We start from the raw sequence: 18,118 nt of genomic DNA, 5'->3' as shown, positions 1-18,118 counted from the left end.
AAAGTCAACATACAAAATTAGTTCTGGGAAGGGAAGACTAACCACAGACGCAGAAAATTATGGCTCCTCAATTGTGTCAGCAGTTCTGTGCTAATGACCCAAAACCCTGGATGCAAGGAGCAGCTCTTGAGGAAGCCAAGGTCAAAGAGTCAGACATACAGTCAGACACACAAAGGCCCAAAAGCGCAGAAGTGTGGTCCACATCATTCATCACTAAGGAAACGCAAGCTCAAACCACGACGAAATGCCGTTTTGCACTTGCGAGAACAATTAAAACCACAGACAGTAACACCAAGGGTCGCCCAATATCCAGGGAATTCCGGGGACCAGGCATCCTCCAGCCGTGGTGGGCGTGAGAAGTGGTGCAGTCTTTTGGGAAAGAGTTTGCAGTTTTCGTGAAGCGAGTGTACGCCTGCCCTGGACCTCGGCCTCCCGCTGCTCAGCTTTTGCCCCAAAGAGAGGAAAACACTCTTCCGAGGCACAGCGGCAGTGAGTGCGTGGTAACCTTGTTTATAACACCCGGACCTATACCACAAAGTCCTGTAGCAGCGATGCGACCACGTGTGCGCGAGTGAGCACCTCCAGGCCGCGGCAAGGCGGCTGGACTCCAGGAGAAGACGGAGCCAGACGACAGAGGGGACGACCCACGGTGCGGACGGCAGGCCACCTACACCCGGCGCATGTGGTGTAGGACCAGACGCAGCGAAGGCAGGGAAGCCCGTGGAGCGCGGAGACCTGGCAGAACCCGGGCGCACCGTGTCCTCAAAGGGGAGGCTGCAGCCACGTTATAGCTTCTGACGACAGGTGTTCGGGCTGACGTGTCGGGCGCCGCGGGGCAGTCTCAAGGGCAGGGAGCCTCGGGAACGCAGGGCAGCTGCTGCCCGGCCGGCGCGCTCTGCTCACACAGGAGCTAAAGCGGCAGGAAGCAAAAAACCTCCAACTTCCGTAAGAAACTACTGAGCCGCAGAAGAAAGACACCTTCGGGACAGAAGGTCTAGGAGGCAATCCTGGGAGACCTCACCGCTTGAGAAAACGCGCCCGACTTGGGAGAGCAGGCAACTGAGGGCGCTGACTCAACATCCGGCTCTGCCCTCGCCTGTCTGGGCAGCAGGCGCAGCTCCGGGGGCTCAGAGCTGGGAGGTCAGGGGTCGCCCTCTGTAAAGGCGAAGGCAGGCGGGCAGAGAAGTGACCTCAGGCGATGCTGTCTTTGTCCCGTGTGACGCGCATCTGCACAGCTGCAGATCTGCCGTGGAACCTGATTCACTGTCCCCGCCCGTCCGCAGGATCCCAGGTCCTCCAGCCTCAGACCTCACGGGCATCCACCAGTCTCCTCGGCAATGGGCCAACGGGCACCCTACTCCCCACCAGCTAGTAGAGAATCAAGCTTCTACACCACATGTCAGAAATCATGGGATACAGCTAATAGAGTGCCCAGATGGAAATTCACCCTTTTCTACTTATATTAATTAACAAGAAAAGGTGAAAATAATAACTCTTGCACCCAATTCAAGAACTAAAAATACAGCTAAGTTAAGCAGACAGAAGAATGAGATAAAAACTAAAGAAGAAATGACTTAAAAAACAGAAAATGATCGGACCAATAAATAAATCCAAAAGTTGGTTCTTTAAAGAAGGAAAAGAATAAAATAAAAAATAAGCTAGCTAACAATCAAGAAAAAGAGAGACACACAAAATTAGGAAATCAGAAGCAGAAAATAGCCCCAGACACAGAGCAAATGGAAAACAACCATAAATGACTTTGTTCAACGGCATGCATATTACAATTTGGGTGAAATGAATGTTTTTCTAGGAAAATATAAATTAACAAACTCAGTCAGGAGGAGCCAGTTACCACAAATGAGTGTTGTCAAAGTCCTACAACACCCTCACATGTGCACACCCATATACATGTACACACCCACCCATAGATGCCCAAACATATATTCACATGTATGTATCCACACAAACCATACACACACAGAACCATATACACACATCACACACCAGCTCAAAACAAGAAAGAAAATGTTCAGTTTCACAAGCTCTAGAGAACCTCTAAGGAACACATAATTACAATGTTATGAAACCAGTTCAAGAGTACCCGGAGAAAAAAAAGGGAAAAAGAGAAGTTTCTAAATTATTTGTTTGGGAAGAAAGCGCAGAACAACCTTGTGCTCCAGGGTGAGGCACAGATGGCAGGTCAGATGTTCCCAGGAGCAGGGCCTTCCCTCCCTCAGAAGCTGGAGCTCTGGCTGTGACCAGGTCCTCCCCTCCCCTCCCCTACCTCTCCCCTCTCCCCCTCCCCCCCCCTCCTCCCCCCTTCCCTCCTCCCCCCTTCCCCTCCTCCCCCCTTCCCCCACCTCTACCCTCCCCCTCCCCCCTCCCCTCCCCCACCTCTACCCTCCCCCTCCCCTCTCCCACCTCTCCCCCTCCTCCCTCCTCCACTCCTCCCTCCTCCCCTCCCCTCCCCCACCCTCCCCCCTCCCCTCCTCCCCCCTTCCCCTCCTCCCCCTCCCCCACCTCTCCCCTCCCCCCTCCCCTCTCCCACCTCTCCCCCTCCCCCTCCTCCACTCCTCCCTCCTCCCCTCCTCCCCCCACCCTCGCCCTGTGGGAGGTGCCCCCGGGCCCTGTGTTACCCTCACCTACACTCGCCAACGCAGCGGCAGACCTCTTGCGCCACACAGGGTGACCTGATGCCACTCTGATGTACCGGCAGGTGCCCAGGGGCATCCTGCTCCTGGTGGGCGCAGGCGCACAGGTGAGTCTGAGGCGAGGAGAGGCATGTGGGCCCCACCCGGGCAGACGCCGGGCCCCTCTGTCCGGGCTCCTCCAGGCGACCCGCGTTTGGAGGGAGGGGAGGAGAATTCAAGGGGTGAATGCGTGGTGTCCCACAATTTCCAACTTGATTTTTGGGCAAATAAAGCAAACAGCAAGGCTGACCTGAAATGCCTTTGCTAAATGACACACCATCTTGCAAGAATAACTTTGCTTTCCAGTCTTCTTAATGTTTAAGGCAGCTGTAAACCAGAAACACAAGCTTTAATATTTAATGTATTTAATGCTCTAGGACTCTGGAAGTCTCCTACCACACAGTGTCTCTGAGACGCCTCCTTGGTGGCAGCGAATATTTTATAACTACTGTGCACACAGTGTGTGAAGTCTTCATGAATAAACAAAGACTCGTTTGAGAACCATCTGTGAGGGCTTAATCTCTGGCTAATTTGGCGGGGATTTGAGCCTCCTCCCTTCAAGGTGGGACACAGCTCTGGACTCAAGGAAGAATGGCATTTAGGTTTCAAAGTGAAATCCAGAGGGAGCGTTTGTCATGCATGGACCTGCGTATGCATATTTTATCAGGCACTGGGCTCTAAACTTTACCCAAGAAAACTGTGTCAGAAAACATGTCAGATGTCTGCCCCTTCCTCCCACTGCCCTTCAGTTCAGTTCAGTCACTCAGTCATGTCCGAGTCTTTGTGACCCCATGGACTGCAACACACCAGGCCTCTCTGTCCATCACCAACTCCCAGAGCTTACTCAAACTCATGTCCACTGAGTCGGTGATGCCATCCAACCATTTCATCCTCTGTCGTCCCCTTCTCCTCCTGCCCCCAATCCCTCCCAGCATCAGGGTCTTTTCACATGAGTCAGTTCTTCACGTCAGGTGGCCAAAGTATTGGAGTTTCAGCTTCAGCATCATTCCTTCCAGTGAACACCCAGGACTGATCTCCTTTAGGATGGACTGGTTGGATGTCCTTGCAGTCCAAGGGACTCTCAAGAGTCTTCTCCAACACCACAGTCCAAAAGCATCAATTCTTCAGCGTTCAGCTTTCTTCACAGTCCAACTCTCACATCCATACATGACTACTGGAAAAACCACAGCTTTGACTAGACAGAGCTTTGTTAGCAAAGTAATGTCTCTGCTTTTTAATATGCTGTCTAGGTTGGTCATAACTTTTCTTTCAAGGAGCAAGTGTCTTTTAATTTCATGGCTGCAGTCACCATCTGCAGTGATTTTGGAGCCCCCCAAAGTAAAGTCTCTCACTGTTTCCATTGTTTCCCCATCTATTTGCCGGGAAGTGATGGGACCAGATGCCACAATCTTAGTTTTTTGAACCTTGAGTTTTAAGCCAGCTTTTTCACTCTCCTCTTTCATGAGTTTTAACCCAGCTTTTTCACTCTCCAATTTCACTTTCATTAAGAGGCTCTTTAGTTCAACTTTCTGCCATAAGGGTGGTGTCATCTGCGTATCTGATGTTACTGATACTTCTCCCGGCAATCTTGATTCCAGCTTGTGCTTCATCCAGCCCAGTGTTTCTCATGATGTACTCTGCATATAAGTTACAGAAGCAGGGTTACAATATACAGTCTTGATGTTACTCCTTTTCGTATTTGGAACCAGTCTGTTGTTCCATGTCCAGTTCTAACTGTTGCTTCTTGACCTGCATACAGATTTCTCAGGAGGCAGAGCAGGTGGTCTGGTATTCCCATCTCTTTCAGAATTTTCCAGTTTGTTATAATCCACACAGCCAAAGGCTTTGGCATAGTCAATAAAGCAGAAGTAGATGTTTTCCTGGAACTCTCTTGCTTTTTCAATGATCCAACGGATATTGGCAATTTGTCTGGTTTCTCTGCCTTTTCTAAATCCAGCTTGAATATCTGGAAGTTCATGGTTCACGTATTGCTGAAGCCTGGCTTGGAGAATTTTTAGCATTACTTTACTAGCGTGTGAGATGAGTGCAATTATGCGGTAGTTTGAGCATTCTTTGGGATTGCCTTTCTTTGGGATTGGAATGAAAACTGACCTGTTCCAGTCCTCTGGCCACTGCTGAATTTTCCAGATTTGCTGGCATATTGAGTGCAGCTCTTTCACAGCATCATCTTTTAGGATTTGAAATAGTTCAACTGCAATTCCATCACCTCCATTAGCTTTGTTCGTAGTGATGTTTCCTAAGGCCCACTTGACTTTGAATTCCAGGATGTCTGACTCTAGGTGAGTGATCACACCATCATGATTATCTGGGTCATTAAGATCTTTTTTGGTACAGTTCTTCTGTGTATTCTTGCCACCTTTTCTTAATATCTTCTGCTTCTGTTAGGTCCATACCATTTCTGTCCTTTTTGTCCATACCATTTCTGCCCATCTTTGTATGAAATGTTCCCTTGGTATCGCTAATTTTCTTGAAGAGATCTCTAGTCTTTCCCATTCTACTGTTTTCCTCTATTTCTTTGCATTGATCGCTGAAGAAGGCTTTCTTATCTCTCCTTGCTATTTTTTGGAACTCTGCATTCAAATGGCATATCTTTCCTTTTCTCCTTTGCCTTTTGCTTCTCTTCTTTTCACAGCTATTTGTAAGGATTCCACAGACAACCATTTTACCTTTTTGCATTTCTTTTTCTTGGGGATGGTCTTGATCACTGTCTCCTGTACAATGTCATGAACCTCCGTCCATAGTTCTTCAGGCACTCTGTGTATTAGATCTAATCCCTTGAACCTATTTCTCACTTCCACTGTATATTCATAAGGGGTTTGATTTAGGTCATACCTGAATGGTCTAGTGGTTTTCCCTACTTTCTTCAACTTAACTCTGAATTTGGCAATAAGGAGTTCATGATCTGAGCCACAGTCAGCTCCCAGTCTTCTTTTCGCTGACTGTATGGAGCTTCTCCATCTTTGGCTACAAAGAATAGAATCAATCTGATTTCAGTGTTGACCATCTGGTGATGTCCATGTGTAGAGTCTTCTCTTGTGTTGTTGGAAGAGGGTGTTTGCTATGACCAGTGCATTCTTTTGGCAAAACTTTATAGCATATGCACGGCTTCATTCTGTACTCCAAGGCCAAATTTTCCTGTTACTCCATGTATTTCATGACTTCCTACTTTTGCATTCCATCCCCTATAATGAAAAGGTCATCTTTTTTGGGGGTTAGTTCTAGAAGGTATTGTAGGTCTTCATAGAACTGTTCAAATTAAGCTTCTTCAGGATTACTGGTTGGGGCATAGACTTGGATCACTGTGATATTGAATGGTTTGCCTTGGAAACTAACAGAGATCATTCTGTCATTTTTGAGATTGCATCCAAGTACTGCATTTCAGACTCTTTGTTGACAGTGAGGGCTACTCCATTTCTTCTAAGGGATTCCTGCCCACAGTAGTAGATGTAATGGTCATCTGAGTTAAATTCACACATTCCAGTCAATTTTAGTTCGCTGACTCCTAAAATGTTGATGTTCACTCTTGCCATCTCCTGTTTGACCACTTCCAATTTGCCTTGATTCATGGACCTAACATTCCAGGTTCCTATGCAATATTGCTCTTTACAGCATCAGACTTTATTTCCATCACCTGTCACATCCACAACCGGGCATTGTTTTTGATTGGGCTCCATCCCTTCATTCTTTCTGGAGTTATTTCTCCACTCTTCTCCAGTAGCATATTGGGCACCTATTGACATGGGGAGTTCATCTTTCAGTGTCCTATCTTTTTGCCTTTTCATACTGTTCATGGGGTTCTCAAGGCAAGAATACTGAAGTGGTCTGCCATTCCCTTCTCCAGTGGACCAGCGGACCACTGCCCTGGGGTCTGCATTTGGGCCCTAACCTTCACCCATGGGCATCGCTAAAGCCCTGGTGATGATGTCAGCTGGGGTTTCTCAGGAAACAAGGAGCAGCTGCAGAGTCAAGAAGAGAGAGAAGTCTGCTTCTCCCTCCCGCGAGGGTCCCTGATGGAGCAGCCACCTGCGTAGGAGACAGGGCTCCTTCACCCAGCACGAGGTCTCCTCCTCATGGCACAAAGTGGCTGCTCAAAGTCTGGTTTTCACAGCCACTCTCCCAGCAGCAGACAAAAGGAAGGGCCAAAGAGAAGTGTTCTCCCTGTGAGGACGCTCCCCTGCGGCCACGTCACAGTGACCAGAACACTGCTCATAAGGGAGGTGGGTACCGGGACCATCTCATTCCTGCCCAAACCAGGGTTGATTCCTGAGGATGAGGGGAGGAGAGAGAAGACCTCCCTGAAGGCAGGAGGATGAGTGAGGGAGAGCCGCTCGGCTGCCCCTTGGCCACCGTCAAACAGCCCACAACGCTCTCCTCCTCCCAGGCTGGCCTGCTGGGCTCCTCTGGCCACGTCCCCAGGGGCCCAGGCAGTGCAGGGCTCCAAGACCCTGCTCCGCCTCTGCCTGCCAGCTCTCCCTCCTGGTCACCTCTGTCCAGCACTTGCAGCCCCTCACCTGCTCCTTCAGCCTCCCACCCCCTGGGCCCAGGGGACCTTCTCTAGCTCTGGATGTGATCAGCTGGGCCCTGCGGGAGACTCAAGGGGACAGGGTGCCAATTGAGGTTCACAGCCCCCAACCCAGGTCCCACAGGAGCCTCTTTCCACCCACCCCCACCCTCCTCCACACCCAGCACCCCTCCCCAGATCACCTGGTCTCCGTCAGCTTCCCAGGCAAGGTGGCCACTGGCTGACCACTGGTCCTGTCTGCCGCCCTCTCCTGGCGAAGTATTTTGTTTTACTCAAGGAGCTGTACCCACTTACATTTTTCTTTCAAAGTCTATCTGTGGCCCACCTCAAATCAGCTCTGTCCAAGGTATGATGCGGGTCCCTGGCCCCTCACTGCCCAGCTGTACTGGCATCCTTATTGCCTAGACTCGCCTTTCCCTCTCGTAATGGCACATCTGGCAAGCGCATGTGGCTCAGTTCTCAACTGTCTGTCCTGTCGTCTATTTGTCTGTCTTTCACCAACACGACACTGTCCGAAACACCCCGGCTTTAGAGTAAGTCTCCAAATCCAGGCGTGCCCCCCACCTTTGTTGTTCTTCCTCAAGGCGATCTCGGCCATTCCAGGCCCTTTGTATTTCCATGTAAACTTCAGAATCACCGCCAATTTCCAAAAGGCTGCTGGGACTCTGAGATTGTGCCAAGAGGAAAGATCAGGCTGGAGAGAAGGATGGGTCACAGGTCAGCCCTGGTTCACGAGCTTGGGGTTCACGGGGGCTTCTAGTTTTCCGTGGATCAGTACTAACACACCTTTTGTTAAATTTATTCCACAGTAGTTGGTTTTGATGCTGTTTTAAATGCCCCATCTCTGCCCTTCTCTGCTGGCTGTCAGGGCACAGTCGCCCTCCGCCGGGGCGCTGGTCCTACTAGAACACTCCATCTCTGCCCTCCTCTGCTGGCCGTCAGGGCACACGGTCGCCCTCCGCCATGGCGCTGGTCCTGCTAGAACGCTCCATCTCTGCCCTCCTCTGCTGGCCGTCAGGGCACACGGTCGCCCTCCGCCGTGGCGCCGGTCCTGCTAGAACGCTCCATCTCTGCCCTCCTCTGCTGGCTGTCAGGGCACACGGTCGCCCTCCGCCGTGGCGCTGGTCCTGCTAGGGCCATCCGCCGCGGTGCTGGTTCTGCTAGGTGCAGTGTTCTGGAGATACCACAGGGTTTTTAACTTCCATGATCACTTTGTTTATGGATAAAAGCCCATCAACTTGAAAAGTGCTCAGTTGTCTTATAAACCTTTAAAAGACCCCTCCCCAGACCCCAAAGGCCCCACATCACCTCCCCATTAGGAGCCGGACTTCTGGACAGAATTATGGATCCAAGTCTTTCCCTCCCACTCCTCCCCATGCTCACTCTCCCACCCGCGCCACCCCCACCCCCTGCTGCCCTATTAGAGACACGCCATTCCTGAGCCACTGGCCTCCTCCTGGGTGCTGTTAAACCGGACAGGACTTCTCGGAGCTGACCTCACCACCATCTGGGCCTCGTGTGACTGGCTGACCCCTCCCTGCCCCTTCCCCTGGCTCCCCGACTCAGCCCTGCATGGCGTCCTGTCCACCTCTCCAGTCTCCCCTCCGTCTCCCTGAAGTTCTTCCTGCTGCCTGAGGCTCAGGGGTCTCCAGGGCTACCTTGGGATCCCGCTCCCCCTCTGCAATCTCACCAGCACCCCATCCCCTCTGCGCACCTCCCTACAGGCCTGCACCTCCAGCCCTGACCTCTCCTCCCACAAATTTCGGCCCTGATGCACCTGTCCCAGACAGAAGGCCTGCCACCCCCGAGTCTCCCAGCACCCACCCTTTCCCAGGGTGTCCCGGGGCGACCCCATGCCCCATCCACCTCCTGGGTGTGCAGTCTCTGCTGTGGGCCCCGGGCCCTCCCCAGCCCCACAGCCATCACTGACTGCGCTCTGTTCCTGCCCTCAGCCTGCGGGCCTGCCGGTGGGCGACACTCCTCACCCGTGCCCTCTCATCAGTCTTCCCCTGGGGCCAGGAACATGCTCAGACCCACGCACACCCTTTCAGTTGGTAGGAAGGGGAACCTGCCCTGCCGGTGGCCTCTCCTGTCCCCGCCCTCCAGACCTCAGCAGAGGTACTCCCTTGGCGTCCTCACCCCTCCTCTGTCCAGCACTGGCTCCTCTTTCAGACCTCAGCACATCTGCCCTGAACTTGGGCATTCCCCCAACGCCCTTCCAGGGATGGATCTTCTCTACCAAGGGCAGGCTCCCTGCTTCCCCTGCAGGGCGGGGCGCACAGATACTCATGAGGGTGTCGTGTCCTCCCCCACGGGGGCGGCCCGTCCACCCCGCAGGCCCAGATCAGCCCCAGGGAGCAGCAGGGGTCACAGAACTGTTTGCAGGACACATGAGTGAACATGCTGAGGAACAGGGCCACTTTCTGGGGGGCTAGGAGGGGCTCACAGAGAAGGCAATGGCACCCCACTCCAGTACTCTTGCCTGGAAAATCCCATGGATGGAGGAGCCTAGTAGGCTGCTGTCTATGGGGTCGCTAAGAGTCGGACACGACTGAGCGACTTCACTTTCACTTTCACGCATTGGAGAAGGAAATGGCAACCCACTCCGGTGTTCTTGCCTGGAGAATCCCAGGGACGGGGGAGCCTGGTGGGCTGACGTCAATGGGATCGCAGAGTCGGACACGACTGAAGTGACTTAGCAGCAGCAGCAGCAGGAGGGACTCAGGCGAGGGCCAGGGCCGGAAGCTGAGGCATCTTGGATCAGCGACACCCAACCGGGACCCCCAGAATCCAGCGCGGCCCGGGGGCAGCTGCGGTCTGCAGCCCAGCCAGGAGCGTGGGCAGCGGCGGGGGCAGGGCTGTGGACCCGCCGGCGAGGGTGCGGTCCCGGCTCCGCCCGGCCCGCTCCCCCCTCCACCGGCCCCCGCCCCGGCTCCTCCCAAGGCCCCTCCCCAGACCCCTCCCCAGGCCCTCTCCGCGGGGCTGGTGGGCGCCGGCGCGATGCGCCTCCGGACAAGTCTGGTCCCGCCGCCGACCCGTAGTCTCGCGTCCATCTCCGTCGCTAGGCAACCCCGAGGCCCAGCGGAGAGAAAACCAACCGACCTCGGGCAGTGGGGACCTCGGACACCGGCGCCATGGACCTGGTCATAACGCAGGAGCTGGCCCGCGCCGAGAGCCAACAGGGTGGGCGGGGGAGGTCGAGACCCCCTGACCCCCACCCCCGGGAGGACTCCGGGACCTACTGGATCCCAACCCCTGGGGAGACCCCGGGACCCGGGGATCCCTGCCCCCGGGAGACCCCAGAACCCGCCCGTCCCCCGCCCCCGGGGAGGCCCGGGGACTCGCTGAATCCCAGCCCATGGGGAGACCCCGGGGCCCACCAGAACCCCCTCCCTACCCTGTTGACCCCCGCCCTACCTGATCCAGTGACCCCTTGAAGCCATCACTTCGAGGATGTGTCTGACCTGGGCAAACTGAGGCGCCTTTTTAAAGGAAAGCTTTCGTTTTTTCCAACTGTTCCTCAGAATCACTCACCTCGCGGGGCTCCCGAAGCCCGAGCCGCAGGGCTGCCGCGGGGTTCTCGGGGCTGGTCTCGGAGCACCTTGCCCCTGGGCTCCTCGCCTGGAGAGGGGCGTACCAGCGGGGCCCAGCCTGCCCGACTCCGGCCCGGTCCTGGGCCTCCTGACCGTCCCCACGGCTGCTCTGCGGCGCGGTGGCCGCTTGATGACCGCGTCTTCCTCACTCCTCTCCTGGTAGACGCTGACGCTCTGAAGAGGGCTTACCAGTTGATTAAGTCCGCCAACCTGGGCAAGTCCGAGTTCGACCCCACAGAGAGCTTCAGCCCCGACCTGTTTGTCTTATGTGCAGAGCAGGCCCTGAAGGTGATTGGTCCCAGGGCTCTTAGGGACGCAGCTTCAGGGGACCCCGATCTCCTGGTTTTCACTGGAATTGGGAAGTGGGGCCCCTGGTGAGTGGTCCAAGGGCTGCTCAGCCTCCCAGCCTCTCGGGGTCTCTGTTCTCACACAGATGGGGCAGCGGGAGGTGAGTGAGGACTGCATCCAGATGTACTTCAAGGTGAAGGGGCCGGTCACCCAGTTTCTGGGCCGGGCGCACCTGTGCAGGGCCCAGCTGTGTGCCCCCAAGTCCACGGAAAACCTGGTGAGAGGCAGCCCTGAGCCCCGCGTGCTGGGTCCCCCTGATTCTCTTCCTTTTAAGTGACGAAGCCTTGGAGTACACAACCTTGAGTCTGCTGACGGCGAAGGGCATGCGTAGCTCCTCTGCCGTCCTGAGATGAATACGTTATCGCTGGCCCCGCTGTATTCCCCCGAGTCCCTTTGATTCTCCTCAGAGTTCCACATCTCGCCCCCACCTCCAGCGTGGTTTTGTTGGGAGCTGGGTGACCGGGCTCATCTTCAGTGGAGTGCGACGCTGCATTTCCATCTGTGCTGTTCCCTAAGCTCTGGGGTCTGGCTTGTGTCCTTTTGACCTCTGACCTTTGCGTCCTAGTGCTGTGGTCATGCCCGCTCACCGGGGGGCAGGGGGTGGGCTTTCAGGGAGGGGGCTGGCCGTTCGACCTAATTGTGCATTCTTTGTATTGTTTTAGGAGGAATTTGAAAATTGTGTGACTCAGTACATGAAGGCAATCAACTTTGCCAAAGGAGAACCAAGGTGGGCATGATGGATTGGCCATTTCTAATTGAAAGGTTTGGAGCCAGAATTTGGCAGGTGGTTCTGTCTGTGTAGGTGACAGGGTTTTGTTTTCTTTTGTTTGTGCTTTACTGCAGCTCTGGCTGTGCGCGCAGGTCTCCTAACGTTGGAGCTGGGCCGCGTGCTCAGCTCTGCCCGGGCTGCACCCTCTTTCCTGTGCAAATTCTGTGACCCGCAGATGACCTTTGCTTGCTGTCCCTGTGGCAGCCTCACCCTTGGCCGGTCCCCAGGAGTCTCCTTTTCCATCCTCTCTGGGGGGCAGGCACTGGGCCCCTCCCTGCCCTCCCCCCGCAGTCCTGTACGCCCCCTGGCCCAAGGCCTTGTGTCTGGAGGGGTGATTCTCCTGGAACGCCGGCACAGTTTTCCACTTAGTTAATACATCATCAAAAAGAAGTATTACTGAAATTGTTAAGTCTGCATACAAACTGGTGTTGACACAACGTATCTGAGTAGGACACATTCAGCCCTAGGAGATGCGTGTCAGCCTAGGATTATTCGCGGACAGCCTCCTCCGTGCCGGGGATACAGGGCCCAGCCCGAGGACCCTTCCTCAGCAGGGATGTCTGGGGGGCGAAGCCTAACCCCGAGCCGAAGCTCTGAGGGCAGACGGTGCCCTGGAGCCCCGGAGCCCGAGGGGTGGGCGCCTCGGGGAGGGGCCTGGTCAGGGCTGTGCCCTCGGTCGAGGCTGGGTCTGAGCTGGAGCGGGGCTGCCGCACTGCTGAGCACAGAGCCGGTTCCCTCTGGCCCCCGGGCCGGCGCCCGGGGCCTCACCGTCCGTCCCCGCCCCCGCAGGTATTACTTCCTGGTGTACAACGCCTCCGTGCTCTACTGGCGGATGGTGAGGCCCTTCCTGAAGCCTGGCTACCGCCAGCACCTGGTCCCCAGCCTGGCCCAGCTGGTGAGCGTGCTCAGTCAGACGGAGGAGGAGGACAAGGAGTGGCAGGCAGAGCTGATGCTGTGAGTCGCCCCTCCCCCGCCCGCCGGCCCCTCACTGCTCCCTTGTCTGAACTTGGAACCAGGTTTGGGGCGTCTTGTCCGCAGAAGTTGCTGAACTCTGCGGAAGGCACCACGGTGTCCCGAGCAGACTGGCGTTACCACAGGAAGCATGCTTCTACTCAAAACCCAGGAAATAAAGAAAGTGTGAAAGTAGACATTCTAGCAACAGACAACCCAGCAAGAATGCGTGCCCTGTCTAGGGAAGCTTGCCTCCAGTACGTCAGCCCCGGGACGGATGGCCCTGTGGAGCCAGCAGATGGTCCCGGCTGGCAGGGCAGGCTGAAAGGCACTTGGTGACTCTCTCCTGTATTTGGGGGGCGCTGTGTGTGGCCAGCGACTGCGTGGATGCCGGGAGGGCCCAGAGGGCCAGCCCTGAAGTTGTAATCCAGAGTCTGCAGGTGTTTCTCACCTTTTATGGAAGTTTGGGGAAGCTTTAACAGAAAATCAGTAAAACCATCCTCTTTCTCTGAAGGCTGTTGTTTGAGGTTCTCAGAATCACAGCTGGACAGGCCCCTATACCTTTGCGAGTGGGGGCCCAGCAGCCTAGGTCTGGGCCAGTCACGTGAGCCCCAGACCGTGCGTGGGTGAGGAGCTGCCCGATCTCTGTATCTTTCTGAAGTTTGTAAAACAGAAAATTGATAAAAATATGATAACCCAGGTGATGCTAGTGGTAAAGAACCTGCCTGCCAGTGCAGGAGACTTAAGAGACATGGGTTCGATTCCTGAGTCGGGAAGATTCCCTGGAGGAGGGCATGGCAGCCCACTCCAGTATTCTTGCCTGGAGAATCCCATGGACAGAGGAGCCTGGAGGGCTGCAGTCCATAGGGTCTCAAAGAGTTGGACACGACTTAGCACGCATGTATGCAACCTGGTTATTAGACCTTAGTGGCAGAAAATGTGACTCTCCAGGTTTAACATGCACCATTCTCGTATCGCCCAGGGAGCTTCTGGAGTGTTACCTGCAGGCCGGGGAGAACGCGGAGGCTGCAAGGTTCTGTGCCACCGCAGCACCGTTCATCAAGGCTCATGTGCCACAGAAATACCGGCAAATATTTGCCCTCATGGTGAGTCGGAATATTCACATATGCAGAAAGAAGTCCTTTTCTTAAATGCCGTCATTCAGAACGTATGCATGAACAGCCGAGACCCTCCGTTGAGAGATATAAAAACATACATGCATACATACAAGCATAAACAGGACAAAACACAATCTTTTCCTTCCTCCTGACTGAAGGTTTCCTTTTTAACCACACTGAGTTTTTTAAGTTAGCAAGAAACTTCATAAAATAATCACTGCAACAGGGTGTGTAAAGAGCGTTCATCACCTGTTCATTTTATGTATAAAATTCAACTGAAATCATTATGTGCAAAGCTAAGCATAAAGCATATGAAATGAGAATATATTTGTTAGTTACAAACGCAGTTTTTAAAGGAGCAATGTTGGCAAAATAATAGCTAAACACAATATCTGGCCTCTTCCTAACTGTTTGTTTAAATCTCGGTATTCTGTTCCATCTTATAACAGGTCCAACATGAACTAATGGACGAGCTTCAGTTAAAGGAAGAAAGGAGAAGTTCGATCAGCCTGTCTGTCACTTTCCAGATTAATATGCTAAAAGCGTAGGTGTTCTGGGGCGGGGGACAGATGCCCAGGAGGCTCTGTGCCCCGGGCGGTGGTGTGTGTGCAGGGGCGGCCAGGCTGGAGGGCAGGCCCAACCTTGCCTCCATCTGCTGAGCGGCTCGGGAGAGGTGGCCAGGGTGAGTGCGCTCCTCAGGCAGTGAGGTGGGTGGCTTTTAGGAAGCGGAGAACAGCAGCCGCGTCAGATGCTTCTGATGGCCCTCCAGAGGAGGCCTGAGGCTTGACCATGAGACTGACAGAACGGTCGCAGTCTGCGTGAAACCCTGACGGGACTGGGCCAGAGTGCAGGGAGAGACTGTACCCGGCAGAGGCCCGCTGCCGGGACGAGTGGGGAATGGGGTGGTGGAGAGCTCGGGGTGTGAGTGAGTGCCGAAGTCCAGCCCCGGCAGCACCAGGAGTACCCAAGGGATGAGTGGCGTGGGCGAGGAAGTAGACAGACAGACAGACACACACACACAGATGGTTTCGTAGAAGAGGTAGCTTTTTCTTTTTCTTTTTAGGATAGCTCAGTTTTTATAGAATGAATGTTACCTCCCCCTTAAATCACCACATATTACATCAGATATTGGTTTGTGCTTCCGTCAATATTTTTTTCCCCATGTTCTTCCCCTAAGCATTCATCTAGAACGTTTCCGATTACAGGGTTTATACTTAAATGTCCCGTACATAGTCTTCTTGCCTCAATGGCCTAACATTCTCACTGTAACAAAAACAATGTTCCACAAATCTCAGGTGTAGTGTAAATTCTTTGGACAATAAAACAATACATGGGAAGGGTCACAGTAACATGTTTGACATTTCTGAAAATAGTACCATGAGAAAAACCTGATATTTTTCTTTACCTGAAACCACAAAATCTCAATTTACAATGATTAACTATTAAACAGCAAAAACACCTCTAAAGCAGCAAAACACCTCTATTAATAATAAGATAATGGCAGTAAAGCTGGTTAATATAAATCTTCTATTAAAATCCTATATACCCCATTTTCTAATTTTACAAAAACACCCATAATATCCCATGTTGTTTAAAGAAAGGGAAACAATAAACAAATAGCAGCAAGGAAATAGCAATAGTGAAAACACTCTCAACCAAGGAGCAAGTAAACTAAAGCAGTATATCTACTTTTAAATCTAAACACCTCTACTCTTTTCAGTTCTAGAACGTTATAATCTTTTAAGCAAGCAGCCAAACTATACCCGTGGCCTTTTCTTTTATGACTTGATGTTTATGGTCGTGTCCTGAGCCAGAGCAATCCTGAGCATTTCCAAAAAGGCTTGGACTTTTCCAGCGAGGCCTTATTACTATATATTATATTTCCAAAAATTAACAGAAAGCCCAACAACAGTAAGACAGAAGGAAGAAAGGGACATACCGGGCCCCCGGGACAACCTCGAGGGGAAGAGCTGCCTTGCAGGTTCCTTTCTCGTCCCGGTGGCTCCGGAGGGGACACATTGGGCCCCCGGGGCAGCCCCGTGTGAGGAAGAGCTGCCTTGCAGGTTCCTCTCTCGTCCCATGACCTTGTCACGGACTGGGTGCATCCCAGCGGCTCCCAACCAGTGAGGAGATCCCAGTGTGTGAGTGGGGAGGTCCCGGTGTGTGAGTGGGGAGGTCCCGGTGCGTGTGAGTGGGGAGGTCCCGGTGCGTGTGAGTGGGGAGGTCCGGGTGCGTGTGAGTGGGGAGGTCCCGGTGCGTGTGAGTGCGGAGGTCCCGGTGTGTGTGAGTGGGGACGTCCGGGTGCGTGTGAGTGGGGAGGACAGCTCTCCAGAGGGAGGCAGAAGCTGGTCTGGGTTGGATCCAGCCGATGGGAAGGACCCCACCTCCCTTCCAGGTGGGCTGTTGGTGTGGGACTGGGTCTGGGTGCATGGCTTGTGCATAGTTTCCTCAGGGCTCCTTCTTAGTGACAGAGGAAGACAGAGGCTGGCCTAGGGTGCGGGCAGAGGAGCTGTGAGGGGTCACCAGGAGACCGGTGGAGAGAAAGCAGGAGGTGTTACCTAGGCCTTCTGTTCGCGGAGGACACAAGTTCATAGACTAAATTGGTTTTAGAATAATTTAAAGAAATATGACAGGATCTTTTGGTTATTTAATATTTGATTAATCTCCATTCTAGAAAGCTGGATCAAAATGATTTACCTGAAGATGTCAACAAAATTCTGAAGGAGACCTATAAACGTTTAAGTCAGTACAATCACCAGCGCTTCCCTGCAGTCAGAGAGGAAAAGTAAGTGTGTATGTCTTTCCAGTTTCCCATCTGTGTACAGCATTTGGTAACTACAAGAAAACATGAAAGAAAAGCAAAAACAAAACCGTAACCATAATTACCAAGCAAGCATCAACCGTGTGGAGGTTCCGGGGTGTCTCTCTCTAGTCTTTTTTTGTCCTGAAGTTTGCACTGTTTGGCAGCACTTGGGATATGAAACCTCATACTGTACTTTCAGAAATCCAATTGACTTCCAATCACAAGTGCTTTTCCAGTTATCACACCATCTCACACCTTCTAAAGAGACATCCCAGTGGAGGAAGAACAACCCCCGCTGGGTTTCCGTCATCAGTTTTCTGCTCGAGTGCTGGGGGGCTGCTCAGAGCTCCGTCCCGGGCGGAGTTCCTGGAGCTGCTGGCTGAGCAGGAGGCTGAAAGAGAGGTCTGGATGCACCCAGCTCAGCTCTTTCACCAGGTCCTCGAGCTGTAACTCAGAGCAGGTCCAGCTGGTCCCTGGGCACGGCCTTGCGAGGTTTCGGGGGGTGGGGGCTCCGGGGACATAGGGGACCGAGCGGCCAGGGCGCCCGCCCACCTCCTGGGCCGCACCCCTCCAGGCAGCCCTGCTGCTGCTGACCGAGTGGAACGGTCATTCATGTATCTGCAAACACTTTTTCTCTTGTTAATTTTCCAATCATTTCTTCTGCCCAACTTTTATAAAGTAGATTGTAAATCATTTTACTGTAGACTTGCTAAAGCTTTCTCTGTTTCAGAATTTGAGCCCTCCAGCTCCAGTGCATTTATCAGTTGTTTCACTTTGTTTACCTTTTAGGTCTTTTAAAATAATTTTTGATGTACAGATGGGTTTTATTTAAGATAAGAATTGTTTGAGCTGATGTTCACCCCCCACCAGTGCTGGGCCAGACACGTTTAAGCCCGTCAGGGAGTCCCCGAGGTCCCAGCCCAGCAGCTAGCTCAGTGGGCGCTGACCTGGATCCACCGCAGTCCTGACCCTCTGCACCTGCCCTGGACTCTGTGGCCGCCCACCCGCGTGTCTGTGGCATCCCTGTTGCCAGTTTACGTGTTGTGGCCGAGAGGACACAGCGTCTTCTGCTGCGGTTCCAGTGCGTTCAGTTCCGTCACTGCTCCCAAACCTGGAAGGCGCATGTTCCCAGGTCCCGGGCTCAGCTGCTCGCAGCGGCCGTCTGTGGGGTCAGGCCCTCCCTCAGCTCCAGGGCCTCAGAGGCTCCAGGCGTCATCGAGGGGCCTTCTGACCCCTCCCCAGCTGGGCTTCAGTGTCTGGAACTCTGGGTGGGAAAAAAAAGGTCTATGAGTTTAAAGCCAAA

The 18,118-nt window shown here is 53.5% G+C and overlaps 2 protein-coding genes across 13 annotated transcripts in view; one reads left to right on the top strand and one right to left on the bottom strand.

The window, feature by feature from the left end:
* The window catches only part of LOC122709072 (homeobox protein Hox-B4-like), a 32,035-nt gene that overhangs the window by 13,053 nt on the left and 864 nt on the right, over positions 1-18,118 (bottom strand). For 2 of the 3 annotated variants that reach the window (XR_006345408.1, XR_006345407.1), the window contains exon 3: positions 15,952-18,079. Coding sequence is in view for 1 of the 3 variants with exons in the window: in XM_043926156.1 (XP_043782091.1) it covers positions 18,065-18,079 (15 nt within the window). In the remaining 2 variants the exon portion in view is untranslated. Of the gene's footprint in view, positions 1-15,951; positions 18,080-18,118 lie in introns of those variants that run through there. The other variant, XM_043926156.1, reaches the window with a different exon arrangement.
* Positions 10,281-18,118, top strand: part of CFAP46 (cilia and flagella associated protein 46) — a 96,873-nt gene continuing 89,035 nt past the window's right edge. For 8 of the 10 annotated variants that reach the window (XR_006345404.1, XR_006345406.1, XR_006345405.1 and 5 more), the window contains exons 1-8: positions 10,281-10,416; positions 10,990-11,114; positions 11,260-11,391; positions 11,837-11,901; positions 12,733-12,897; positions 13,877-14,000; positions 14,462-14,556; positions 16,687-16,797. Coding sequence is in view for 7 of the 10 variants with exons in the window: in XM_043926153.1 (XP_043782088.1) it covers positions 10,368-10,416; positions 10,990-11,114; positions 11,260-11,391; positions 11,837-11,901; positions 12,733-12,897; positions 13,877-14,000; positions 14,462-14,556; positions 16,687-16,797 (866 nt within the window). In the remaining 3 variants the exon portion in view is untranslated. The remainder of the gene's footprint in view (positions 10,417-10,989; positions 11,115-11,259; positions 11,392-11,836; positions 11,902-12,732; positions 12,898-13,876; positions 14,001-14,461; positions 14,557-16,686; positions 16,798-18,118) is intronic. The other 2 variants (XM_043926148.1, XM_043926151.1) reach the window with 2 other exon arrangements.

This window comes from Cervus elaphus, chromosome 15 (assembly GCF_910594005.1).
Source record: "Cervus elaphus chromosome 15, mCerEla1.1, whole genome shotgun sequence".
In the NCBI taxonomy this organism is placed as follows: Eukaryota; Metazoa; Chordata; class Mammalia; order Artiodactyla; family Cervidae; genus Cervus; species Cervus elaphus.
The sequence above is the reverse complement of the archived record's forward strand: the minus strand, read 5'-3'. Positions and strand labels throughout refer to the sequence as shown.